The sequence below is a fragment of the Pseudochaenichthys georgianus genome, chromosome 4 (genome assembly GCF_902827115.2).
Source record: "Pseudochaenichthys georgianus chromosome 4, fPseGeo1.2, whole genome shotgun sequence".
Taxonomy (NCBI): Eukaryota; Metazoa; Chordata; class Actinopteri; order Perciformes; family Channichthyidae; genus Pseudochaenichthys; species Pseudochaenichthys georgianus.
The window spans coordinates 450,764-478,498 of NC_047506.1; the positions used below are offsets into that span (position 1 = coordinate 450,764).

Below are 27,735 nucleotides of genomic sequence, written 5' to 3' on the forward strand. Positions count from 1 at the left end.
TTCGCTCGGCTCAGTACGGTATAGTTAGGCCTTGGTAGGCCAGGCTCACTTTATGCTGGGTTTCCATTACAGTTTAGTAGCTGCGGCGGTAACTATAGTAACGCAGTGTAGGCGGAGCCGTGACGTCATCTTCAATGCGAACCACAAAACTAACATTGGCCGTTAGCTGTTAGCCCTCAGAGCTCACAGCTCTTCATATCTGTTCAGAAACTAGACAAAAGTGAAACAAGTACAAACCACAGACTGTCTGTGTCATGGAGAATACAGTCGCTGGTTTATTTATGTCTGTAGGCCGTTGTTGTGAGTGTGGACGGTCGGAGCATATACAACGTTAGCATAGCCGATCTCCATTCAGAAAACAAGTATTCTAAAAGGTTCTCCGCCTGCCGTCTGTCTGCAGACTTGTCAAAGCATTAATTCATGGTTTTTACTAACCGGTATCAGTGTGTTGTTACTTCGGCATCATTTAGAAACGTGTATTACAATTAAATCACGGTCAAATATGTTCATCTTGTTGTAGTTGTAGCCCCCTGGCCAGCGATTCTCTCTCTAGTTTAGCATACTCAGCCCGACTCAGCCCGGTTGTTGGCCCGGAAAGAACCACGATTTTGAAGGGCCAGAAAACCTGTCAAAAAGCACCCGCTAGCCGGAACTACCCCGAGGGGAATTGCAACAAAAAACGGACCGGGTTTGGCACGGCACGCTTAAACCGTGCTACGCCCTACAGTGGAAATGCGCCATAAGTGTCGGAAACTGTTAAAGCCCTGACACACCAAGCAGTCACCAGAGGACTAGCCGACGCTGAAGTCGGCTGTTGCCTGGCCGTGTTCTCCTGCGTTTTGGCCATGTGTCGCACGGGAACACACCGCACCGACTTCAGTGCGTGAGTGGCAATAACTCTCCTTACCAGCAGGCGGCGGTAGTGTGTATTCGTCATTCAAAAGAGGCAACAACCGGAAGACAGAGAAGAAGAAGAGTATATTTTCTCCGTAATATCATACAGAGCTGGCCTCTCCTGGATCAAGGTGATGAGCAGGTCTTCGTTTGCATCATTCCAGATCGCCATGATGAGATGAAAATGAATAGCAGTCTGTGTGTGCCTTCTTAAATCGTTTGTTTACGTCCCTCACTTCCGCTTCGCTTCTCATGCACTGATTTGCTAGCTGAACAGCCAATCAGAGTGATTATTTGGTCCGACTGCCAGACCCGATGCATGGCCGATTCAACATGTTGAATCGGCCATGCATCGGGTCTGGCAGTCCAAATAAGGCGTGTCACGGTCGACGGTGCGGGACACACCAACCTGACTACGGCGCCGCGAATGCCCGACAGCCTCTGACGGCCTCTGACTCCCAAAATCGGGTTGGTGTGTCAGGGCCTTTAGGGTGATGTCATTTGCTAAAAATAGAAAAAAAATGCAGCACTTATAAAGGTTTGGCTTACATCAAACTAATTCACTTCTTGCTGTATCCTCATGGTTGATTGCACTTTTTGGATGACACCATACTTGCCAACCCTCCCGATTTTCGCGGGAGACTCCCGATTTCATTGCCCTCTCCCGGTTTCCTCCCGGGTTATATTTCTCCCGCGTTTCTTTCTACACCATTGTTTGGTTTCCATGGTAACGCAGCCCACACATATGCTCCATCAAGACAGTGCACTTACAACTACAATAAGCATGTTAAGCTAATACAGCGCCGGCGATTTTTAATTTAATGTTTGATTACTAAACTCAGACTCAGATAAGGAGACTTAGATTTGCAACGTTGCATACATATATAGTGACTCCCTTGTTATACTTATAATGTGTCTTAGTGTTTAAATCTGGATATGTGAATAGTCCAAATCTGTCGGTTGAGCAAGTGTCCTTATTTCTGACTCCATATTATTCCCTCAGCACAGTGTGCGCTCGGCCTCTTTCTGGCACTGAAGTGCACCTGAACAAACACAAGTTGCACATCTGATCCTGTTTGTAGATGGTTGGAGTAAATCAGAAATCAGTGCAGATTTAAAAAGTAACATATAAGAAACGTCTATCCTATAATAATAATAACTGGCTCCATTGAGATCCTTTGTATAGCTGTTGAGAGTAGACTTTATTCTTGTTTGATTCATACAAAACTAAATAACGTCCACTGTTGGAGCTATTGAACGATTTCTCGCATTATAAAATATACATTTACTTTCTGGCTTTTTTGTTTGTAGCAAATCAATCATTATTTATTGTCACTATTTCAGTTTGAATAGTTGTTTATCCTTTTGTTTTGAAGACAAACACTGACAGGGGATTTGGTATATGTTGGAGACGGGTCGAGGAGTGAGGCCACCGGAAAAGCATATATTGTTTTACCAAGAGAAAAGAGAGCCTAAAGTCTTTGTTCTTTATATATTCGATCGACAAAATGCTTGCCTGGAAAATGGACTTTATCCGGCATGAGATTTGCTTGATTTTGAGGTTGTTTTATTTGTTTTTATTTGCTGACACATAGCTACTACACCCTCAATCTTGTCTGATGTTCCTGTTTGCTGCTTCAGAAAAAGGCTTGAGGGATCAACATTATGTAACGTTATGAAAGGTGTGATGACATCTGCTGCATCGTGAGAGAGACGCTCTGAAGGACTGCAGATTCAAGGAAGTGAAACGCCCGCAGGATCTTTCCTCGTTCTCCTCCCATCGTGTTCGTCTGCTTTATTCCATGTGTGTGTTTTCAAAATCTCTTCAATGTCCTTTTCTCATTCATCCTGCTGTGTCAGGTGGCACAAGGTTATACTAGAGTCTACGCAACACACACACACACACACACACACACACACACACACACACACACACACACACACACACACACACACAGCTTGAGTCTTTGTTATTGGAGTCGTGCAACAGCGCCAGTTTTACCCGATGACAGTATGCAGGAGTGAAAATAAAAAAGACTGTAAATGTCTCCCTGCAATGCGACACACACATTACACACACATATATATTCGATCCCCAGCCACTGCAGTCCACAAGTCGATGACCATGTTTCCTTGAGCAAGATACTTAGTGTGTGAATGCTAGTCTCCCTTTGTAAGGTGGCAGCGTGTGTGTGTGTGTGTGTGTGTGTGTGTGTGTGTGTGTGTGTGTGTGTGTGTGTGTGTGTGTGTGTGTGTGTGTGTGTGTGTGTGTGTGTGTGTGTGTGTGTGTGTGTGTGTGTGTGTGTGTGTGTGTGTGTGTGTGTGTGTGTGTGTGTGTGTGTGTGTGTGTGTGTGAGCCCTTAAAAGTTCACACACACACAGACACACACACTTGTTCCCATCCCTCTTGAGAAATTAACACTGACTTAATTGATTGGAAACTACCCTAAGTTAACCGCTACCTGAAAAGATGTACTTTACGTTACATTTAAATTATGGGGACTTGCATTTTCTTTTGACCTAAGGAGAAGCAAGGACCCAAAATGTAACAGTGTAAACAGATTAAATGTCAGGAATAATACACACACACACACACACACACACACACACACACACACACACACACACACACACACACACACACACACACACACACACACACACACACACACACACACACACACTGAGACTAAACTACTTAAGATACTCTTTGATACAGCTTTGATCGTCTGAACACATCCATTACTTTGACCCTAGATTCGTGTTTATGGTCATTGGCTGCTGGAGCCTCTCTCTTCAGATACTGAGGCTGTATTTTATCCTCCTCCTCCTCCTCCTCCTCCTCCTCCTCCTCCTCCTCCTCCTCCTCCTCCTCCAGCTGCTGCAGGCTCCTGGTTGTGGAGACACGTCTGCTCAGTGATCAGCTTTGCATCTCAGAGGTTTTCCAGCAGCAGCTCACTTTCTTTGCCAGCTCTCTGTTCAAACATGCCACCAGACCGGGTGCAGACAAAATGGTGCAATCTTATTCCCTCAATCACGCCGTCCAGCCCCATGCCCCATTCTGCAGCAGGGAGGGAGGGGGGGGCTGGTTTTGTGTGGAAGTATGACGTATAGTACATATACAAAAGTACAATACAGCGAAGTGATTGAAGTGCTTCTCGGCGATAAGTTGTGCCTGAGCGTCAACGTTTCAGTTTGTACAGAAATGTGCCATTTTCTGTTCATGTGCTAATTTTGACAACAACAAAAATACTCAAATACAGATAAAGTACCTCAAGATTGACTTAAAGCATTGTAATCTAGTACATCTAGTTTCAGTCCACACTAGCTGTACTAGTAAGGTGTATAAGCAGTTTTGCATGTATTTACGCACTTCTTGTTAATACTCATGTAATGTACAAATATGTCCAAAAAAGACTTACTTAGTTACTTTCCACCACTTCATATAGGTTTTTTTGTTGAGGAAGTACAACTCTTCCCAGCATGGAGCATCGTGGTGGAAGCAGCAGATGACCTTTGTGCCCTCTCTCCGAGTTAATGCTGATTGAAAAATATCAGAGTGCTGCTGTGAAATATTTGGAGTTCTCCGCCTCTTTGACCACGGCTACTGTCGCGGCCAAAATCATATAGAAATAAAACAGATAATTAACTTAAAATAATACAGCCGCTGAGGCTTAGCAGATCTTACGCAGGGTGTTTCAAGCCAGCAAAAGGAAAGCCATAGGAAAGGCTTAAGGAAAGGGATATAGGAAACCTGTTGTACTTTGTTATCGGAATGAAATGGAGAATCTTGTCTGGATCATTGCCCTGCGTACGTCTGCTACCTAGTGCCTCAGCGGCTGTATTATTTTAAGTTAATTATCTGTTTTATTTCTATATGATTTTGGCCGCTACAGCTACAAACAGTTGAAATCCCTCACAGCTCTGCGTTAGAGGTTTTCTCAGCTGCTGCCTCACATGAACCTGACACAATGGAAATGTAAAGCTGGACATTTTTTCTGTGTCTCCATCTGTTCTTCCGCCTTCTCTGACTGACTTTTGCTTCCTTGTTGTTATTGTGTTGGTTGTTCTTTACTCGCTGGATAAGAAAAGGGAACACTATCTATGTCCATAATCAGTTTTTATAGCACATTGTGAGGGATGATGTGCAGCGAGGCGGTCGTTACTGATAAAATAACCTGACGTAAAAGCTGACTGCAGAAAAAAGTCAGAGCTTTTGTAGAAAAAAGTCAGAATTGTTGAGAAATTTCAGATCTTTGGGAGAAAAAAGTCAGAATTCCGACTTTTTCAGCCTTTTTTTCTCAGCAGTCAGAATTTTCTCAGAACTAAAACGAACCATATATACAGTATATATATTTACTAACAGGTCATTTATTTTTTACTAACTCTTCGAGGTCTTCTCTTTGTGTTACATTTCCATAGGTTGAAAAATCTGTTTATGCAAATGTAGTTTCCATGAAATACGACTGGTTGTAGTTCAGAGTTACATCACAGCTGATCACATGGTTCAGTCCGTGGTGAACAGCTGTGAAACATTGTTAATGCAGACTTCTCTGTCACCTCTGCCTTTACGCTTTATAAAAAGAATGATTTGCGTTACAGTACATAACGCATAAAGCGATTTAAGCCACCTATGTTTTAGTTTTTTTTGTTTAAAATACTTTCCTCCAAGTCTTTCTTTCAAGGAATAGTGTATAACTGGAACAACAAGATCATCTACTGGAAAAATGTGTCTGTCAGATGCAACAGAATTACTCCTCCTACATATCAGCTAGAAGCTCAAACGCAGGGTGTGACGCGACACACCAGCAGCCGCAGATATAAATAGACACTTAAGGTTTTTTACGCCCGTGTAGTGATGTGGCTTTAGTCTTCAAGTATATAACCTCTCGTGTTTTTATAATGGTCCCACATTGGGTCATTTCGACAAAACTTAATTGAAAGTAAAACTACTACAGTCTTGAATTGAAAAAATTACTTAAAGAGGCCCTATTGTGCTTTTTTGGGGTTTCCCTTTCCTGTAGTGTTTTATAAAGGTTTTTGTTCATGTAAAAGAAAAATAAGGACCTTTTTAAACATTAAAGCATGTGGCATGTATGTAGTAACGTGTGTTGTTTGCATTTTATTGTTCTCTTTTATCCTCTCGCCTGTATCTACTTGTCTTTCATACTTTCTTAAATGCTGTTGATGTGTTGTGATTTTTGGCCGGGGACAACAGCTGGAAATTAGCAATGTTGGCTAAAGCTGCCCCATTTACTGTTTTGTGTGACAGTTGATCAATGGGGACTGTCCACGACACTATAAAATAATAAACTAAACATGTCACAGTAGATGCACTAAATACAAATATGGACCTGAACATGAGCATAGTTCCCCTTTTAATACCCTTAGGTTCCTCTTGCTATATAATAAACAAACTAATGTCTATTTTTCTTTTTGTTACAGAACCAAAGACAGCATGTACCACGCTCTGACCTACGCCACCATCCTGGAGATGCAGGCCATGATGACCTTTGACCCCCAACACATCCAGACCGCAGGGAACACCATGAAGGAGGCGCAGGCCATCTGTCAGCGGTGAGACTAACCCTAACCCTATTACATTACATCACATCAAATGTAGCGGACTCTTTATCCAAAGTGATTTATAATAAGAGTAATCAACCTTGAGGAGACATATAGCGAGAATGCTATATTTTTTATATGTGCAGTCAAAAAAAGGTGGGTTTTCCTTCTGCAACAACAGATGTGTAGACTTGTTGCAGTCCTGATAGGGAGTGGTGCCGTGATGACGATGTATTTGAAATCCTACTTGGATGTTAGCATCGCAAGGGTTCCCTCTACAAAAAATAAATAGGATTTTGAAATATTGCAGAAAATAAGCTCTTTTGCAAACAACCATGTATGATACTTATCCATATTGGTCAGTAGGATAATCTCCACATATTGACACCACTTTTACAATGTTTGAAGAGTATAACAATAAAGATGCAAGCTCCAGAAGTAACAAACTAATGTTGGGCTATAATGGAACTACAGCACGGTCACATGACTTCACGGCACCACCGCTAAGCTAAAGGAGGCTAATGTTGGGCTATAAAGGAACTCCAGCACGGTCACATGACTTCACGTCACCACCGCTAAGCTAAAGGAGGCTAATGTTGGGCTATAAAGGAACTACAGCACGGTCACATGACTTCACGTGACCACCGCTAAGCTAAAGGAGGCTAATGTTGGGCTATAAAGGAACTACATCACGGTTACATGACTTCACGTCACCACCGCTAAGCTAAAGGAGGCTAATGTTGGGCTATAAAGGAACTACAGCACGGTCACATGACTTCACGTGACCACCGCTAAGCTAAAGGAGGCTAATGTTGGGTTATAAAGGAACTACATCACGGTTACATGACTTCACGTCACCACCGCTAAGCTAAAGGAGGCTAATGTTGGGCTACAAAGGAACTACAGCACGATCACATGACTTCACGTCCCCACCGCTAAGCTAAAGGAGGCTAATGTTGGGCTATAGAGGAACTACAGCACGGTCACATGACTTCACGTCCCCACCGCTAAGCTAAAGGAGGCTAATGTTGGGCTATAGAGGAACTACAGCACGGTCACATGACTTCACGTCCCTACCGCTAAGCTAAAGGAGGCTAATGTTGGGCTATAGAGGAACTACAGCACGGTCACATGACTTCACGTCACCACCGCTAAGCTAAAGGCGGCTAATGTTGGGCTATAAAGGAACTTCAGCACGGTCACATGACTTCACGTCACCACCGCTAAGCTAAAGGAGGCTAATGTTGGGCTACAAAGGAACTACAGCACGATCACATGACTTCACGTCCCCACCGCTAAGCTAAAGGAGGCTAATGTTGGGCTATAGAGGAACTACAGCACGGTCACATGACTTCACGTCCCCACCGCTAAGCTAAAGGAGGCTAATTTTGGGCTATAGAGGAACTACAGCACGGTCACATGACTTCACGTCCCTACCGCTAAGCTAAAGGAGGCTAATGTTGGGCTATAGAGGAACTACAGCACGGTCACATGACTTCACGTCACCACCGCTAAGCTAAAGGCGGCTAATGTTGGGCTATAAAGGAACTTCAGCACGGTCACATGACTTCACGTCACCACCGCTAAGCTAAAGGAGGCTAATGTTGGGCTATAAAGGCACTACAGCACGGTCACATGACTTCACGTCACCACCGCTAAGCTAAAGGAGGCTAATGTTGGGCTATAGAGGAACTACAGCACGGTCACATGACTTCACGTCACCACCGCTAAGCTAAAGGCGGCTAATGTTGGGCTATAAAGGAACTTCAGCACGGTCACATGACTTCACGTCACCACCGCTAAGCTAAAGGAGGCTAATGTTGGGCTATAAAGGCACTACAGCACGGTCACATGACTTCACGTCACCACCGCTAAGCTAAAGGAGGCTAATGTTGGGCTATAAAGGCACTACATCAAGGTCACATGACTTCACGTCACCACCGCTAAGCTAAAGGCGGCTAATGTTGGGCTATAAAGGAACTACAGCACGGTCACATGACTTCACGTCACCACCGCTAAGCTAAAGGTGGCTAATGTTTGTCTAATGATGTTTAGTCGTCTAATTTAGTCACTTGTTAGCAACTGCCGGTTTAAAATTCACCAGTGGGGAATTTACTGACAAAAACATTGACTTTGAGACCAGGGAACCATAAGTGCAAAAATGCTGACTTATTTCCAGGTTTGAGGACTTACTCCTTGGAGCTTGTTCCACCATTTTAGAGCCAATGGGTGACGGGATCTTTTAAATTCCTCTATCAGCTACAGAATTAAGTTGTATTTGCTCAAAGCATGGCAATCCATAGAGGAGCCAGTTTAGTCACAAACAAAACAAAGTTTGATTTAAGTAAACAAAACACTTGTTTTTGTAATGAAACATGGTACGAGTGATCACACATTTAGAGGGACAGACACTCAACACAACGCGTTCCCAGCAGCAACATCATAACAAAACCAGAGGTCATGTTTTAGATTGTCCCCACCCCCTGGACAAAGGAATTTCACAAATCTCTGACACATAACTCTTGGAGACGCTGCGACAAACTGTGTATCTGGTCTGCCCCCACAGAGAACCCCCCCTCTCTCCTTTTAGACCAGGGGTGTCCAAACTGTATTCCCCGAGGGCCACATACAGACATATATACGAAGGGCTGGGCCACTCCCTAGAGGCATTTTGGCTCATAAGTCAGGTTATAAGTTGGAAAAATCAATCCAATGTAGGTCAATTATTCTTGATACTTGAACATGCTTTAAGAACAGCTCTCCTGAGGGTTTCATGTATTTCGTTAGCAGCTCATTCCTTAAAACAGAAGCTTCAGATTGATTATAATAGGAGGAAATGTGAAGGGTTTCTTTCAAGGTTATTATGAAAATAAGTTGTTGGGCTTTTTTCTTATCAACTTTAATTGACGGAGTTTATTTGAAAAGTGGACTTATTAACACATGAATACTACTGTGTAATATATTTGGACATATATTTTTTAAGAAGTACAATATAAGACAATCAGAAGTTTCAAGTGTGGGCCGTATTACATTATACATTTTGAATTTGCGAAGGGCCGATTCAAAATGACCGGCGTTTGGACACCCCTGTTTTCGACCGATCTGAGCTGAAGTTTCCCTTTCTGTTGTTAGGACGTTTAAATGTTGGCACTGTCAGCACCGTGTTGTAACTTTGCCCTGCTCAGCGTCCTGTATTTACTGTAAAGAGCTCGCCGAGTCACTGATTTGCATTGAAACATGATAAGCAAAGAGATGCAGGACGATGCTGTGCTGCTGGAAAACAATCCTTGAGGATTAATAAAGTATATATTTTCTTTTTAAGTACATTTATCTGGTATCAGTACTTTACTCCACTACTTATTTTTCTGAAGACTTTTTACTTTGACTTCTTACATTTTGAACACAAATACCTGTACTTTCTACTTCTCACATGTTGAACCCAAATACCTGTACTTTCTACTTCTTACATGTTGAACACAAATACCTGTACTTTCTACTAATTACATGTTGAACCCAAATACCTGTACTTTCTACTTCTTACATGTTGAACCCAAATACCTGTACTTTCTACTTCTTACATGTTGAACCCAAATACCTGTACTTTCTACTTCTTACATGTTGAACACAAATACCTGTACTTTCTACTTCTTACATGTTGAACACAAATACCTGTACTTTCTACTTCTTACATGTTGAACCCAAATACCTGTACTTTCTACTTCTTACATGTTGAACACAAATACCTGTACTTTCTACTTCTTACATGTTGAACACAAATACCTGTACTTTCTACTAATTACATGTTGAACCCAAATACCTGTACTTTCTACTTCTTACATGTTGAACCCAAATACCTGTACTTTCTACTTCTTACATGTTGAACCCAAATACCTGTACTTTCTACTTCTTACATGTTGAACACAAATACCTGTACTTTCTACTTCTTACATGTTGAACACAAATACCTGTACTTTCTACTTCTTACATGTTGAACCCAAATACCTGTACTTTCTACTAATTACATGTTGAACCCAAATACCTGTACTTTCTACTTCTTACATGTTGAACCCAAATACCTGTACTTTCTACTTCTTACATGTTGAACCCAAATACCTGTACTTTCTACTTCTTACATGTTGAACACAAATACCTGTACTTTCTACTTCTTACATGTTGAACACAAATACCTGTACTTTCTACTTCTTACATGTTGAACCCAAATACCTGTACTTTCTACTTCTTACATGTTGAACACAAATACCTGTACTTTCTACTTCTTACATGTTGAACACAAATACCTGTACTTTCTACTAATTACATGTTGAACCCAAATACCTGTACTTTCTACTTCTTACATGTTGAACCCAAATACCTGTACTTTCTACTTCTTACATGTTGAACCCAAATACCTGTACTTTCTACTTCTTACATGTTGAACACAAATACCTGTACTTTCTACTTCTTACATGTTGAACACAAATACCTGTACTTTCTACTTCTTACATGTTGAACCCAAATACCTGTACTTTCTACTTCTTACATGTTGAACACAAATACCTGTACTTTCTACTTCTTACATGTTGAACACAAATACCTGTACTTTCTACTTCTTACATGTTGAACCCAAATACCTGTACTTTCTACTTCTTACATGTTGAACACAAATACCTGTACTTTCTACTTCTCACATTTTGAACACAAATACCTGTACTTTCTACTTCTTACATGTTGAACACAAATACCTGTACTTTCTACTTCTCTCATGTTGAACTCAAATACCTGTACTTTCTACTTCTTACATGTTGAACACAAATACCTGTACTTTCTACTTCTCTCATGTTGAACCCAAATACCTGTACTTTCTACTTCTTACATGTTGAACACAAATACCTGTACTTTCTACTTCTTACATGTTGAACACAAATACCTGTACTTTCTACTTCTTACATGTTGAACCCAAATACCTGTACTTTCTACTTCTTACATGTTGAACACAAATACCTGTACTTTCTACTTCTCACATTTTGAACACAAATACCTGTACTTTCTACTTCTTACATGTTGAACACAAATACCTGTACTTTCTACTTCTTACATGTTGAACTCAAATACCTGTACTTTCTACTTCTCACATGTTGAACTCAAATACCTGTACTTTCTACTTCTTACATGTTGAACCCAAATACCTGTACTTTCTACTTCTCTCATGTTCCAAACAGCTGGTTCCTTTAGTCTGAATGTGTGTTTGGTGCGTGATCATTATTCTTCAGAGTCACTGTGTGCCTATTGGTTGGAACACGATCCGTGTATCCATCACTTCCTGGTCTTCTCTAAAGAAGAGGGACCAATGGAAACGTTGTCATGTTGCCGTTGTTCAGCATGGAAACATTCATTAGCTAACAATGACATTATTGTTCTATTGATATAAAGGGAGGTCAGGTACTCTTTAAAGCAGCTGCTAATTATGGGTACTTTTATTGAAGTACACTTCAAAGCCTCTTTACTTTGACTTGAGTAAAGAAGTTTAGTCAGTACCTCTACTTTTACCAGAGTATTTTTAAACACGAGTATCTGTACTTCTACTTTTACCAGAGTATTTTTAAACACGAGTATCTGTACTTTTGCCATCTCTGTTTAGCACACATTTCTGCACAGCCCTCTACTTTAAAATATAATACACTGTCGTTTGGCATATACTCATTGTCCTAAGTGTTTTTGTTGTTTTTCAGTTTTTAAGGTTATTTGTACATTTAAATTTGGTGTAAATACTTGTCTTTAGCATCCTGTTTTAATGCTAAATTGTTTATCTTAAAAATACTTATTTTTTATTATCCTTATATACAATTTGTTGTACCTACTTTGCAACTTATTTTTTTAGATTGTTTATCTTCCAGATACCAAAGGAAATTCCTTAAACTTGATTCTGATTCTGATAACTCATGATGGTTTTATTTGTTCTGCTTCCTCCATCAGGAACCGCAAGAAGTCCAGCTTCTCTAAAAACTACACAGAAGGTCAGTCAAATCCTGTACTGCCTAAAGGAGTGAGCATGGTACTCAAGTACAAGATCTGAGTACTTCTACTTGTACTCAAGTACAAGATCTGAGTACTTCTACTTTTACTCAAGTACAAGATCTGAGTACTTCTACTTTTACTCAAGTCCAAGATCTGAGTACTTCTACTGTTACTCAAGTACAAGATCTGAGTACTTCTACTTTTACTCAAGTACCAGATCTGAGTACTTCTACTTGTACTCAAGTACAAGATTGGAGTACTTCTACTTTTACTCAAGTACAAGATCTGAGAACTTCTACTTTTACTCAAGTACAAGATCTGAGTACTTCTACTTGTACTCAAGTACCAGATCTGAGTACTTCTACTTGTACTCAAGTACAAGGTCTGAGTACTTCTACTTTTACTCAAGTACAAGATCTGAGTACTTCTACTTTTACTCAAGTACCAGATCTGAGTACTTCTACTTGTACTCAAGTACCAGATCTGCGTACTTCTATTTGTACTCAAGTACAAGGTCTGAGTACTTCTACTTTTACTCAAGTACCAGATCTGAGTACTTCTACTTGTACTCAAGTACAAGGTCTGAGTACTTCTACTTTTACTCAAGTACCAGATCTGAGTACTTCTACTTGTACTCAAGTACAAGGTCTGAGTACTTCTACTTTTACTCAAGTACAAGATCTGAGTACTTCTACTTTTACTCAAGTACCAGATCTGAGTACTTCTACTCAAGTACCAGATCTGCGTACTTCTATTTGTACTCAAGTACAAGGTCTGAGTACTTCTACTTTTACTCAAGTACCAGATCTGAGTACTTCTACTTGTACTCAAGTACAAGGTCTGAGTACTTCTACTTTTACTCAAGTACCAGATCTGAGTACTTCTACTTTTACTCAAGTACAAGATCTGAGTACTTCTACTTGTACTCAAGTACCAGATCTGAGTACTTCTACTTTTACTCAAGTACAAGATCTGAGTACTTCTACTTTTACTCAAGTACCAGATCTGAGTACTTCTACTTGTACTCAAGTACAAGATCTGAGTACTTCTACTTGTACTCAAGTACCAGATCTGAGTACTTCTACTTTTACTAAAGTACAAGATCGGAGTACTTCTACTTGTACTCAAGTACCAAATCTGAGTACTTGTACTCAAGTACAAGGTCTGAGTACTTCTACTTGTACTCAAGTACAAGATCTGAGTACTTCTACTTTTACTCAAGTACCAGATCTGAGTACTTCTACTTGTACTCAAGTACCAGATCTGAGTACTTCTACTTTTACTCAAGTACAAGATCTGAGTACTTCTACTTTTACTCAAGTACCAAATCTGAGTACTTCTACTTGTACTCAAGTACAAGATCTGAGTACTTCTACTTTTATTAAGTACAAGATCTGAGTACTTCTACCTGCTCTGACTGAAGATAACTGACTCTATTCTCTCCTCAGAGGAGCTTCATGCTGAAGTGTGCTACGCAGAGTGTCTCCTGCAGAGGGCAGCACTCACCTTCCTGCAGGTTAGGGTTGAACCCGCCACTGAATATCATATATACTGTATATTAGTATTATAATAATAAGTACATTCCACCACTGATTATCACACCTTTGTTTACTTTGATTCTCTCTCCTTCGGCCTCCTTGTCAGGATGAAAACATGATCAGTTTCATCAAAGGCGGAATCAAAGTGAGGAACAGCTACCAGACATACAAGTGAGAACTCAAAGTCTACATATCATTTGTGTTCTCGTCTATTCGTGCTGGTGTTGTCAACCCCTTGTCTTTAATTATTTTATATTTAATTATTTCTTTATTCATTTATTGATCTATTCTTTTTCATTTGTTTTATATTTATTTATTAATACATGTATTAATTTGCCCCTTTTTTTACTTTCATTTGTTATTATCATTTATTTTATAATTGTGTGTTTATGTATTAGTATATTTAAGAGGGGAAGATGCACGTTAACAATAATCTCTGTACATGTGGCGGTTTGTCCTCTCTGCACAGATGTGTCAAAGTAACACAGTAATAACATGTGACACGGCACAAGACATGCCGATAAGAACCACAACCACCTCACAGGGACACGAGATCTCCTCTCACAGCTTTATAACCAACTTATAAAACCTTTCATCTTTCTCCTTTATTTCTCTTCCCCTTCACAGAGAGCTGCACACAATCCTCCAGTCCTCTGGGTACTCTCACGGGGAAAACCACGGGCACTTCGAGGGGGGGGTGAACCTGGGAGTCGGAGCCTTTAACCTGGTAAGTACAAGGCTACATGTTTGCTTTTATAATCAAACATGTCAACAACAACAAAAAGTCATGACGTATGGGGCACAGCACTTCCACATCGTATCAAGTCTTTAGCAAAAGAGAAAAGACGGTAAAAACCTACTTGTATTTATTTAGTGATGCTTTAAGATGAGATAAGAAGTACTTGTTTGTGTTGCAGCAGCATAAAAAGAAAAGGCAACAATACAAATTAAAAGACAAGAAAGTAGAAAATATACATGTTGAATTAACAATACCAAGATGTAAAGCAAGGTATTATATATACATAAGTATGTGACGGATGGAATATTCAATATTAAACTGAATATATACATGTAAAATGTACCGTGAGTAGAAATCGAGAAAATGATTTAAAAATATGGAATAAACATATTTGTGTGTCTCGCGTTTGAATTGCACGTGTCTACTTCCTGCAGATGATCTCCATGTTGCCCACGCGGACGCTGAAGCTGCTGGAGTTCGTGGGTTTCTCCGGTAATAAGGTGAGTCTGCAGACATGTGAGCGTTTAATACAACGCGGGAGGAAACCGTGGGTAGCACGATTTCCTCTAAGCTGAGAGGGTTCACAGGTCAGGGATTTCATTCTGCTTGAAGTGGTTAGTTTCTGTTGGTGAAACTAACACGGAGGCGTGAAGTGTATCTGGAATATCAGCTTCAAAGTACATCTAGCTGAAACTCATCTGATGAATGAACCGATGACTACACGGTTTCTCTGTTTCACAACTTCCTATTATGTGCGGAGCTAAAACAAAAGTCCTTTACGTCGTGATATCGCTTCACTTCTTAATCTCGTAGGTTGAATGATTCTCCTTCCTGTTGCAAAACAATATCGTACATATACTTCCGAGTTCTCGAGTTATGTCACAGTGCACTATTTGTACTTGTATATTTTGCACACAAGCCCATCTGTTTCACATGCAATGGAAGTGTATGTGTTTAACAAACAATATCTGACCATTGCATGTATGATATATGTGTAATGTGTGTATATGTAAAAGCGCTTTGAGTCATTGAAAAAGCGCTATAATAAATGTAAGGAATTATTATTTATTATTATTAAACTAAAAGGCATTAGGACACAGTGCAAAAGAAACCCATTAAACAAGTAAATTAATATTTTAATACATTTGAAAGCAGTCATTAAAAGGCTAGGAGAATATAAACTATGGAAACACACGTGTAGGAGCCATTTTATGGGTGTTGTTGGCGTTACTTATTAATATTGCAATATTATTTGTGGACACTTGGTGGCGGGGGTCAGCTGCACTAAAAAGGGCTCATAGGTGACCGCAAAGGGCGAGGACACAGGAGGGAGAGAGCATACGATTCCTTCCACCAGCCCAGTGGATATTTAGATTTTATTGTGTTCTGGTGCTTTTATGACTTCTCAACACGTGTGGTCCTTGGTCCTGGTTCGATTCCTATGATGGTGTTTTATTGTTTTGTCGAGCACTTTGTGGCTTTGTCTGTGAAAAGGGCTTTATAAATATACTTTACCTACTTACACTTTACTTACTTACTTATAAATATACTTTACTTACTTACTTATAAATATACTTTACTTACTTACAACCATTGACAGAATAATTAAACCTTGGTATGTACACGCTCAAACTGCACCAAAACGGTGGTGTGTGTGTGTGTGTGTGTGTGTGTGTGTGTGTGTGTGTGTGTGTGTGTGTGTGTGTGTGTGTGTGTGTGTGTGTGTGTGTGTGTGTGTGTGTGTGTGTGTGTGTGTGTGTGTGTGTGTGTGTGTGTGTGTGTGTGTGTGTGTGTGTGTGTGTGTGTGTGTGTGTGTGTGTGTGTGTGTGTGTGTGTGTGTGTGTGTGTGTGTGTGTGTGTGTGTGTGACAGGGCTGGCTTATCTAAAGCCAGCTGAGTAGCACTTTGGTTCTATGAAACCTGATGTACTTTATGATTCTGTTTTCTTCAAGTTTGTATCTTCTGCTTTGGATAAAAGCGTCAGCTAAATGGTGTGTGTGTGTGTGTGTGTGTGTGTAGGAGTTTGGTCTGCAGCAGCTTCAGGAGGGCTGTGCTGACAGCACCTTCAGGTCCTTCCTCTGCAACATGCTGCTGCTCTGCTACCACACCTTCATGAGCTTCATCCTGGGTGAGCAAACACCACTGTATTTATCTTACAGGCCGATTTATCTTTTTCAATTTTAAATGTACATGTTTTTCATTATTCCTGTCTTGTTGTTGCATTATTATTCCTGCAACTTACTTATGTTGAATGCAATATGTAACTGTCATGTGTCGTGTCTGTAAGCAGCATCAATGTGTATGAAAACGGTTCCTCTCTTCTGGTCTCTCTGGGATGCTCAAATCAAACTTAAAGATAATTATATATATATGTATATATATGTGTGTGTTAGTCATTTAGTTTTTGGGAGAAGGGGTGGGATTAAATAAGTGTAAACTTCTTCCCACCCCTTTTCAGATGTGTAATTAAGTAGATTATATATTTATACATCATTTAGAATCAGTAATACTTTTTTATATTAATTTGACACTGATTAATTTTGTATAGTATAATCATTCTCATGTTAAATTGTTGTATTATTGTTTTACACATCCGAAATAAATCAAATCAAAACCATACAGAACGACCTGCTGACTTTGCATTTGACCTTTCTGAATGTGTCTCACCTGGTTGCGTCTCACCTGGTTGTGTCTCACCTGGTTGCGTCTCACCTGGTTGCGTCTCACCTGGTTGCGTCTCACCTGGTTGTGTCTCACCTGGTTGCGTCTCACCTGGTTGTGTCTCACCTGGTTGTGTCTCACCTGGCTGCGTCTCACCTGGTTGTGTCTCACCTGGTTGCGTCTCACCTGGTTGCGTCTCACCTGGTTGCGTCTCACCTGGTTGCGTCTCACCTGGTTGCGTCTCACCTGGTTGCGTCTCACCTGGTTGCGTCTCACCTGGTTGTGTCTCACCTGGTTGTGTCTCACCTGGCTGCGTCTCTCAGGAACTGGAGAAGGAGACGTTGAGGACGCAGAGAAACTGCTGCAGCCGTACCTCGAGAAATATCCTAAGGTTTGCCTGAATAAAAAAAAAGTGATTTTCTTAACTCCTGAATAACTGGAAATATTCCCAAATAAAACTGTGTGTTTTTTTCTCCAGGGATCCATCTTCTTGTTCTTCGCTGGTCGAATAGAGGAGATCAAAGGCAACTTGGACGCTGTGAGTCCCCGTCATATATATATAAATATATATATATTATACACACACTCGCTGATGTATTTCACTCTTATTGTCAATTACTTCCTTTGCCATTAGAAGTATTTTTAGTGAGTTTAACGTGTAGAAACATTTACTACTGCTACAGTTAAAGGTGGGGTAGGTACGTTTCAGAAACCGGCTCGAGATACACTTGTTGTTATATTCCATGGAATGCTCTTGACATCCCGATAGCAATGAATATCTGAAGTGCTTTGACAACAAATCCATACAGAAATGTCATCTGTAGAAGCCGTGATACGCTAAACGGATTGGATGGCCTACCTGCCTGTCAGCCTTCCATCGGGGCACAAACTTATCTCGTGCCCTCATTGGTCATGTGCGCATTCGTGTGTGTTGGGGGAGGGGCTCTGTGAGGAAGTGGCAGATTTTCTCCGGTTGTGTATTTTCAAATTCTAGCGATCTCGAGCCGGTTTCTCAAATGTACCTACCCCACCTTTAATATACTAAATTGAATATGTCCATTCAAAGGGATGAACAGTCAAATATATTCCAATGGAGTTGATGAATTCACATATTTAGCACTGGATTAAATATCCCTCGTGTTAACAAGTAAAGAATAATGTCATTTACCAAATAGAAAATAAATACGGATACAAAATGTGCTTTAGTTGTTTTTGCTGAAACCTGGCAGGACGATGAGATAAGATCAAATGGAGCTTTATTAATCCCTGAGGGGAAAGTCAGTAGTTTAAACGGCCACAGAGTGAGATATACAGGTTAGTCACTTTTAAAATAAGAAATTAATTAAATGAACATATATAATAAATAATATTTAAGTATTTAAGACACTTCAAGCTCACGTCCCTTCTTCCAATTTGAAAGATAAAACCTAATGACTGATGAAGTTGAGCCCTCTGCGTCGGCTACACATAATCACTGGATATGATTTAAAGGTCACCTGTTATGACTTCTACCTCAACATGTGTCCCCTCTTCTCCATGTCTCTTCTACATCAACATGTGTCCCCTCTTCTCCATGTCTCTTCTACATCAACATGTGTCCCCTCTTCTTCATGTCTCTTCTACATCAACATGTGTCCCCTCTTCTCCATGTCTCTTCTACATCAACATGTGTCCCCTCTTCTTCATGTCTCTTCTATATCAACATGTGTCCTCTCTTCTTCATGTCTCTTCTACATCAACATGTGTCCTCTCTTCTTCATGTCTCTTCTACATCAACATGTGTCCCCTCTTCTTCATGTCTCTTCTACATCAACATGTGTCCTCTCTTCTTCATGTCTCTTCTACATCAACATGTGTCCCCTCTTCTTCATGTCTCTTCTACATCAACATGTGTCCCCTCTTCTCCATGTCTCTTCTACATCAACATGTGTCCCCTCTTCTTCATGTCTCTTCTACATCAACATGTGTCCCCTCCTCCTCTTCTACATCTTCCAGGCCATCAAGCGTTTCGAGGAGTGCTGCGAGGCGCAGCAGCAGTGGAAGCAGTTCCACCACATGTGCTACTGGGAGCTGATGTGGTGCTTCACCTACAAGAGGCACTGGAAGATGGCCTACTTCTACGCTGACCTGCTCAGCAAGGAGAACACCTGGTCCAAGGTGGGTCGGGGGACTTAGTAATACAAATAATAACACGTTTTATATGGAGGTGCCTTTCAAGACATCGAAGGGCACCTTAAAGTGCATCAAATAAATGCTCAAACGAGATTTTCCTTGCAAGTAGGAACGGCAAAACCGGAGCGGTGTTAACATTAAGAGATGTTTTTAAGCAGATGTTGTGAGAGACAAAAGAGAGCAATGCCCTATGATACTTGATATTATAGTCAGAGGTGGAAAAGTACTAACATCCTTTACTTAAGTAGAAGTATAAATATTAAGTCCTGGATTGACATGTTTCGTAAATAGAAGTGCAGAAGTGTTATTGGCTAAAAGTACTTTAAGTATCAAAAGTATTCAGTGTGCAGAAAGGATCTTTTCACGTAGTAAGACACTAAAAGTACAACATTTGTTTTCAAAATGAAGTCAATAATAGAATGTCAAAACGGTTCTTATGTGCAGTGATCCAGTCAGAGGTGATCGTGGGGGGAAAGGAAAGACATTGTATTGCTTTAGAAACACAGAAAGCCTCATCGTGAGCTTGAAGTTGCTAAAAGATAATCCCGCCTTGAAACTAAAGAATGGGTTTGAGTTGTGCACCGCTCAGTTCTCTCCTCATCTCATTGCAAATAGAAAATATGTCGCGCTCTCCCTCCCTCAGGCGACCTATGCCTACATGAAAGCAGCCTACCTCAGCATGCTGACTCCGGACGACTGCCTCACCTTCGGAGAGACCGCGCTCACTCTGTTCAGGTAAGACGTACTGAAGCTACTCACAAGGAAACATACATTACATACGGGTCAAAGATTCACGAGCAAAGTCTTAAAACAGGTTTCAATATCCTAATTCTTGCCTTAATTCTGGTCAAAGATGGGGTCGGAAAACAGGAACACGTGTTGTCTGGGGATGCAAAATGATTGAAAGAGAAGGATGAGAGGAATATAATTTCACGGGAAGACTAGGGGTAGAGGAAAGGGAGAATTTGGTTCGGGATATTTCCAAATATCTGGAACAAGCTCCCAGAAACCTGCAGGTCCGCTGCGACTCTGACTACTTTTAAATCCAGGCTGAAGACTTTTCTTTTTGCTTTTAATTGAACTTTTCACATCTCACACTGCACTGTAACGTTTATTCACGTACCTGTGTTATTCACGTTTTATTATCTTTGCTTTTTTTAATGTTTCTAATGTGCTCTTAAAGGTGGGGTAGGTAAGTTTGAGAAACCGGCTCGAGATCGCTAGAATTTGAAAATACGCAACCGGAGAAAATCTGCCACTTCCTTACAGAGCCCCTCCCCCAACACACACGAGATAAGTTTGTGCCCCGATGGAAGGCTGACAGGCAGGTAGACCATGGTACTTTTTACAGTATCACGGCTTCTACAGATGACATTTTTTTATGGATTTTTTGTCAAAGCACTTCAGATATTCATTGCTATCGGGATGTTAAGAGCATTCCATGGAATATAACAAAAAATGTATCTCGAGACGGTTTCTGAAACGTACCTACCCCACCTTTAATGTCTCATCTTTGTAAGGCCCTTTGAATTGCCTTGTGTTGAAAAGCGCTCTATAATTAAACTTGCCTTGCCTTACAGCTGCAACGCGATGAACACAAACCAGATGACCATCACCTAATATTCAAATTAGATTCTGATACTCTGCTTGATACTTGCTTTTACTTTTGGTTCTTTCAGATATGATAGTATGATAATACTTTACTGGTCAGATCAAGCCTGAAATGCTCCATGTGTAACATCAACAGACAATACATGAACAACAAACAACATTTAACATAACAGCACAATGAGAGAAAGTCAAAGTCAACTTTATTGTCAATCTTTCAGTTTGTGTGTACAGACAGAGAGATCGAAATACCACACAAACACGTATACAAATATGTATATAGGCCTACCTATATAAAAAAACATGCTCACAGACCCTTTAGCGCAGGGGTGTCAAAGTCAAGGCCCGGGGGCCAAAACCGGCCCGCGACTTCATTTTATGTGGCCCTCAAGAGCTTGCAGAGATTATAATACGTTTATTATACGGTTACATGCCACTTTACAGAAGCACGTTGCCCATAAACTACATGTCCCACAATGCATCTTGTTTTGTGACATGTGCACTGAAGAGACTTGCAATTATTTGCTCTGCTTTCAGACGTAGTTAATTATGAAGTTATTACCCTATCGGATAATAATCCAATGCAGAGGCAATAATGTAATACATTAATTTATATATATTAAATATGTATATTTATATAGTTACAACCGGCCCTTTGAGTGCAACCATAATGCTGATGTGGCCCGCGATGAAATTGAGTTTGACACCCCTGCTTTAGCGTGTACTTAGCTCTGTATTTACTGTAGATTTTGTACCAGTAGATTATGATGGCAATACTTCTGTGCTCTGTTATATTCCAGGCAGGTCCCGGGGCTGAAGCAGAAGATAGCGGGGAAGTCTTTACCGACAGAGAAGTTCGCTATCAGGAAAGCCCGTCGCTACCTTGCAGAAAACCCCATCCCTCTCCCTGCTCCTCCACTGGTCAGTGCTGCACGACGCTAGAACACATAAAGACATCACTATAATATTATTTCAGTACTACTTCCAGGTTAAGGTACCATGATGCTTGGTTCCTTAAAGGTCCCCTATTACACTGTTTCTCATCAATATATCACAGGTCTCAGATATATACAGAGCCTGTCTCTGATTGGCTGAAACACCAAACAGATCATTGCAGCATTACCCATAATCCCCTCTGTTTCATTCCTGTTTCCAAAGTGCTGATTCTCTGTTTTTATAGAAATGGATCAAAAAGAGAGAGAATCTTTGTTCCTGAAACTTTCAGAGTCTCTTTACACAGAGGGGACACATGTTGATGTAGAAGAGACATGAAGAAGAGGGGACACATGTTGATGTAGAAGAGACATGAAGAAGAGGGGACACATGTTGATGTAGAAGAGACATGAAGAAGAGGGGACACGTGTTGATGTAGAAGAGACATGGAGAAGAGGGGACACATGTTGATGTAGAAGAGACATGAAGAAGAGGGGACACGTGTTGATGTAGAAGAGACATGAAGAAGAGGGGACACATGTTGATGTAGAAGAGACATGAAGAAGAGGGGACACATGTTGATGTAGAAGAGACATGAAGAAGAGGGGACACATGTTGATGTAGAAGAGACATGAAGAAGAGGGGACACATGTTGATGTAGAAGAGACATGAAGAAGAGGGGACACGTGTTGATGTAGAAGAGACATGGAGAAGAGGGGACACGTGTTGATGTAGAAGAGACATGAAGAAGAGGGGACACATGTTGATGTAGAAGAGACATGAAGAGGGGACACGTGTTGATGTAGAAGAGACATGAAGAAGAGGGGACAGGTGTTGATGTATAAGAGACATGGAGAAGAGGGGACACATGTTGATGTAGAAGAGACATGAAGAAGAGGATTTTGCATAATAGGTGACCTTTACAGGAATAACCTTTGTTTGAGTCAAATCCATACGAGAGCCGAGCTTTGTCAAAAATAGTTTTTTTTATGTTCACCTCTGTATATGAAAATTATCTAATTTTGTGTGTGTGTGTGTGTGTGTGTGTGTGTGTGTGTGTGTGTGTGTGTGTGTGTGTGTGTGTGTGTGTGTGTGTGTGTGTGTGTGTGTGTGTGTGTGTGTGTGTGTGTGTGTGTGTGTGTGTGTGTGTGTGTGTGTGTGTGTGTGTGTGTGTGTGTGTGTGTGTGTGTGTGTGTGTGTGTGTGTGTGTGTGTGTGTGTGTGTGTGTGTGTGTGTGTGTGTGTGTGTGTGTGTGTGTGTGTGTGTGTGTGTGTGTGTGTGTGTGTGTGTGTGTGTGTGTGTGTGTGTGTGTGTGTGTGTGTGTGTGTGTGTGTGTGTGTGTGTGTTCTCTCGGAGATGATGTACATCTGGAACGGCTACACAGTCATCGGCAAACACAAGGACCTGACTGAAGGCATGCTGAAGACTCTGCAGGAGGAGCAGGATAAACTCGACAGCAGCCCAAGTACTGCAGAAATAAATATTACTTATTTTATTTTGATATTAATATAAAAGGAATGTCATTTATTTAAGAGGCTGTACTGATGTACTTTAACCATCTCAGAGAATGATATTATCATAATTATATGTTTTTATTATATAACATTTATTATAAATTAATAAATACAATTTATTATTATTAATAACCTTTATTTGTATTCCACTTTTAAAAGGCAAGTTTATTTCCTTTGAATGTTTCTCCGGGATTACTCTATATGATTTTGTGTGTGTGTGTGTGTGTCTCAGGGTCAGAGTTCACCATCGATGATCAGTGTCTGCTGAGTCTGCTGAAGGGTCTGTGTCTCAAGCACCTGGGGCATCAAGAGGAGGCCGAACATTACTTCACCCTCGTCCTCTGCAAGTACGTAGCGTGCACCGACACGTGCGCTAAATCAACAACTTTACTGTCAATCTTCCAGTTTGTGTGTACAGAAGGAGATCGAATACACGCTCAGATACACGCCCAAATACACGCCCGAATACACGCTCAAATACACGCCCAAATACACACCCGAATACACGCCCAAATACACGCCTGAATACACGCCCAAATACACGCCTGAATACACGCCCAAATACACGCTCAAATACACGCTCGAATACACACTCAAATACACGCCCAAGTACACGCTCAAATACACGCCCGAATACACGCTCAAATACACGCCCGAATACACGCTCAAGTACACGCCCGAATACACACTCAAATACACGCCTGAATACACGCCCAAGTACACGTCCGAATACACGCTCAAGTACACGCCCGAATGCACGCTCAAATACACGCCTGAATACACGCCCAAGTACACGTCCGAATACACGCTCAAATACACGCCCAAATACACGCTCGAATACACGCGCAAATACACGCTCAAATACACACTCAAATACACGCCCAAATACACGCCCAAATACACGCCCAAATACACGCCCAAATACACGCTCAAATACCCGCTCAAATACACGCTCAAATACACGCTCAAAATACACGCCCAAATACACACCCGAATCCACGCCCGAATACACGCCCAAATAAACGCCCGAATACACGCCCACATACACGCTCACATACACGCTCGAATACACGCCCGAATACACGCTCAAATACACGCTCAAATACACACCCGAATACACGCCCAAATATACGCCCAAATACACGCCCAACCAACCCGAAGAACAGATGCTCTATTTTCATATCATCACCTATTGACCTGATCATATTCTTGAGCATCCTCGGTGAATAACGGCAGTCTTGTTTGGAAAAAGGAATTGTGGCCAAAATCAAATAGAAATCAAATTATTATTAACCTAAAAGCAAACTGCCGCTGAGGCACCAGTTAGCGGGTCTTACGCAGGGCAAACATCTCCGCTTGTGCATTTTATTCCAATAACAAAGTACAATGCTTTCCTATATTTATTTCCCTTAGCCTTTTAGGCGTTCCTTCTGGTGGAAACTCTTGTAGAAATTAGCCTTTAAGGAAGAAAACTCTTTCTCAATGCATTTCAACCGGTCATCAAATTGTGTGTTGAATTTGCATTATCCCCCTTTTATTGCACAATGTCATCATTTTACCTTTGATCAAAATACATTTTTACACTATGCTATTTTTAGTTAGTTAGTTTGTCTTTTAGTGGCGTCTGTATTCTGTGTGATATCAACTGTCTGTGAAATGTCTATGTGAAGCACCTTGAACTGCACTTATTGTATGGAGATTATTATTATTAAGAATCAAAGCCAACTTTATGGTCAAGAATTCCACATGTGTTATACATGCAGAACATTTGAAATACCGTTTCTCGCAGTCCCGCAGTGTGACACATAAAACAAGATGCAAAAAGGGCCTAGATAAAAGGGGTATAAAAACGAAGTAGTAATAAGTACTAGGTAATAAATATATTTAAAACAAAAAACACAATCAACAGAAACATGAATGTGACATTAGTGCAAGTATTCCTTATGCTACGTTCACACCGGACGCGATGCGACATTTGGGGGCGGCGCGATTACATGTAAAGTCAATGCAGAGATGCGATCAGACGCGAATTCGCTCCGACGGCGCGCATGAAGCGGTGGACGCGGCGCGAATCACGCGATTGAACGGTGCCGCGTCAAACGCGAGAGTTCAATTTTTTTCAACTCGGGCGTCAAATTCACGTGACGCGTTCTCGCGGAAGCCAATCAGCGGTGAGGATCTCAGCCTGCCGTCACTGACGTTCAACCAGAAAACATCAGCCGTTAGCAGTTAGCACTCAGAGATATCTGTTCAGAAACTAGACACAAGTTAAACAAGTACAAACCACAGACTGCCTGTGTCATGGAGAATACAGTCGCTGGTTTATTTATGTCTGTAGGCCGTTGTTGTGAGTGTGGACGGTCGGAGCATATATAGCGTTAGCTTAGCCGATCTCCATTCAGAAAACACGCATTTAAAAGGTTATTCGCCTGCCGTCTGTCTGCAGACTCGTCAAAGCATTAATTCATGGTTTTTACTAACCGGTATCAGTGTGTTGTTACTTCGGCATCATTTAGAAACGTGTATTACAATTAAATCACGGTCAAATATGTTCATTGTGTTGTAGTTGTAGCTCCCGAGTAACACATGCGAGTAAACACAGCTGGCAGCCGCGGTGAAACTCGAACGACTAGAGCGATGCGATAGGAGCGTTTAGAGCGAAGCGAATATTCGCATCGCGTCCGGTCTGAACGCAGCATTAGAGCAAAACATAATAAATGATGTTCGAAGTACAGTGACGGCAGAGATGAGTAGAAAAGTGACTGGTGCTGGGTGAGGGAAGGTTGTGTGTGGGGTGGTGTGTGTAAGGTGGGAGGCAGGGTGGAGAGTCAGCAGGTATCTTCTTTCGTCCTGTAACCACAGTCTTTTTAAATGTTTTCCTGCAGCGAGTCTCAGATAAAGTACGACCACTACCTGGTTCCCAACGCCCTGCTGGAGCACGGCCTGCTGTGTCTGGAGCAAGGCAGGAAGTCTGAAGCCATCCGACTGCTGGAAACCGCAAAGTAGGTTTTTAAAATGGATGATTCTGCATTTTTACACTCGGTGTAAAGTCAGCACTTTAGATAATGTTTTTTAAAAATGTCTTCATCATAAATCTTAAGCGTGGTAGAATAAACAGCAAGGTTTGCTTTCACTTTAGTGTGTGTGATTTATGGGTTTATTATAATACACATGGATGTATTGGTAGAAAAGCCTACAGGGCACCGGTAGAGGGGCCCAATTAGTCAGGAGCCCCCCCTGGCTTCACTTACACAATATTACTCAAAGAGACACATACCAACCTGACCTGAAGTGAAGTAGAAAGTACAGGTATTTGTGTTCAACATGAGAGAAGTAGGAAGTACAGGTATTTGAGTTCAACATGTAAGAAGTAGAAAGTACAGGTATTTGTGTTCAAAATGTAAGAAGTAGAAAGTACAGGTATTTGTGTTCAACATGTGAGAAGTAGAAAGTACAGGTATTTGAATTCAACATGTAAGAAGTAGAAAGTACAGGTATTTGAGTTCAACATGTGAGAAGTAGAAAGTACAGGTATTAGTGTTCAACATGTAAGAAGTAGAAAGTACAGGTATTAGTGTTCAACATGTAAGAAGTAGAAAGTACAGGTATTTGTGTTCAACATGTAAGAAGTAGAAAGTACAGGTATTTGTGTTCAACATGTAAGAAGTAGAAAGTACAGGTATTTGGGTTCAACATGTAAGAAGTAGAAAGTACAGGTATTTGGGTTCAACATGTGAGAAGTAGAAAGTACAGGTATTAGTGTTCAACATGTAAGAAGTAGAAAGTACAGGTATTAGTGTTCAACATGTAAGAAGTAGAAAGTACAGGTATTTGAGTTCAACATGTGAGAAGTAGAAAGTACAGGTATTAGTGTTCAACATGTAAGAAGTAGAAAGTACAGGTATTAGTGTTCAACATGTAAGAAGTAGAAAGTACAGGTATTTGTGTTCAACATGTAAGAAGTAGAAAGTACAGGTATTTGTGTTCAACATGTAAGAAGTAGAAAGTACAGGTATTTGGGTTCAACATGTAAGAAGTAGAAAGTACAGGTATTTGGGTTCAACATGTAAGAAGTAGAAAGTACAGGTATTTGTGTT

The 27,735-nt window shown here is 40.9% G+C and overlaps 1 protein-coding gene across 2 annotated transcripts in view; it reads left to right on the plus strand.

The window, feature by feature from the left end:
* Positions 1–27,735, plus strand: part of ttc39a (tetratricopeptide repeat domain 39A) — a 52,895-nt gene that overhangs the window by 21,016 nt on the left and 4,144 nt on the right. For both annotated transcript variants that reach the window (XM_071202817.1, XM_071202818.1), the window contains 15 exons: positions 6,340–6,471; positions 12,433–12,473; positions 13,923–13,990; positions 14,119–14,183; positions 14,640–14,739; positions 15,186–15,251; positions 16,770–16,878; positions 17,735–17,802; positions 17,890–17,949; positions 19,407–19,568; positions 20,227–20,318; positions 21,992–22,111; positions 23,477–23,589; positions 23,871–23,985; positions 26,524–26,640. In XM_071202817.1, coding sequence (XP_071058918.1) covers positions 6,340–6,471; positions 12,433–12,473; positions 13,923–13,990; positions 14,119–14,183; positions 14,640–14,739; positions 15,186–15,251; positions 16,770–16,878; positions 17,735–17,802; positions 17,890–17,949; positions 19,407–19,568; positions 20,227–20,318; positions 21,992–22,111; positions 23,477–23,589; positions 23,871–23,985; positions 26,524–26,640 — 1,428 coding nt within the window. The remainder of the gene's footprint in view (positions 1–6,339; positions 6,472–12,432; positions 12,474–13,922; positions 13,991–14,118; positions 14,184–14,639; positions 14,740–15,185; positions 15,252–16,769; positions 16,879–17,734; positions 17,803–17,889; positions 17,950–19,406; positions 19,569–20,226; positions 20,319–21,991; positions 22,112–23,476; positions 23,590–23,870; positions 23,986–26,523; positions 26,641–27,735) is intronic.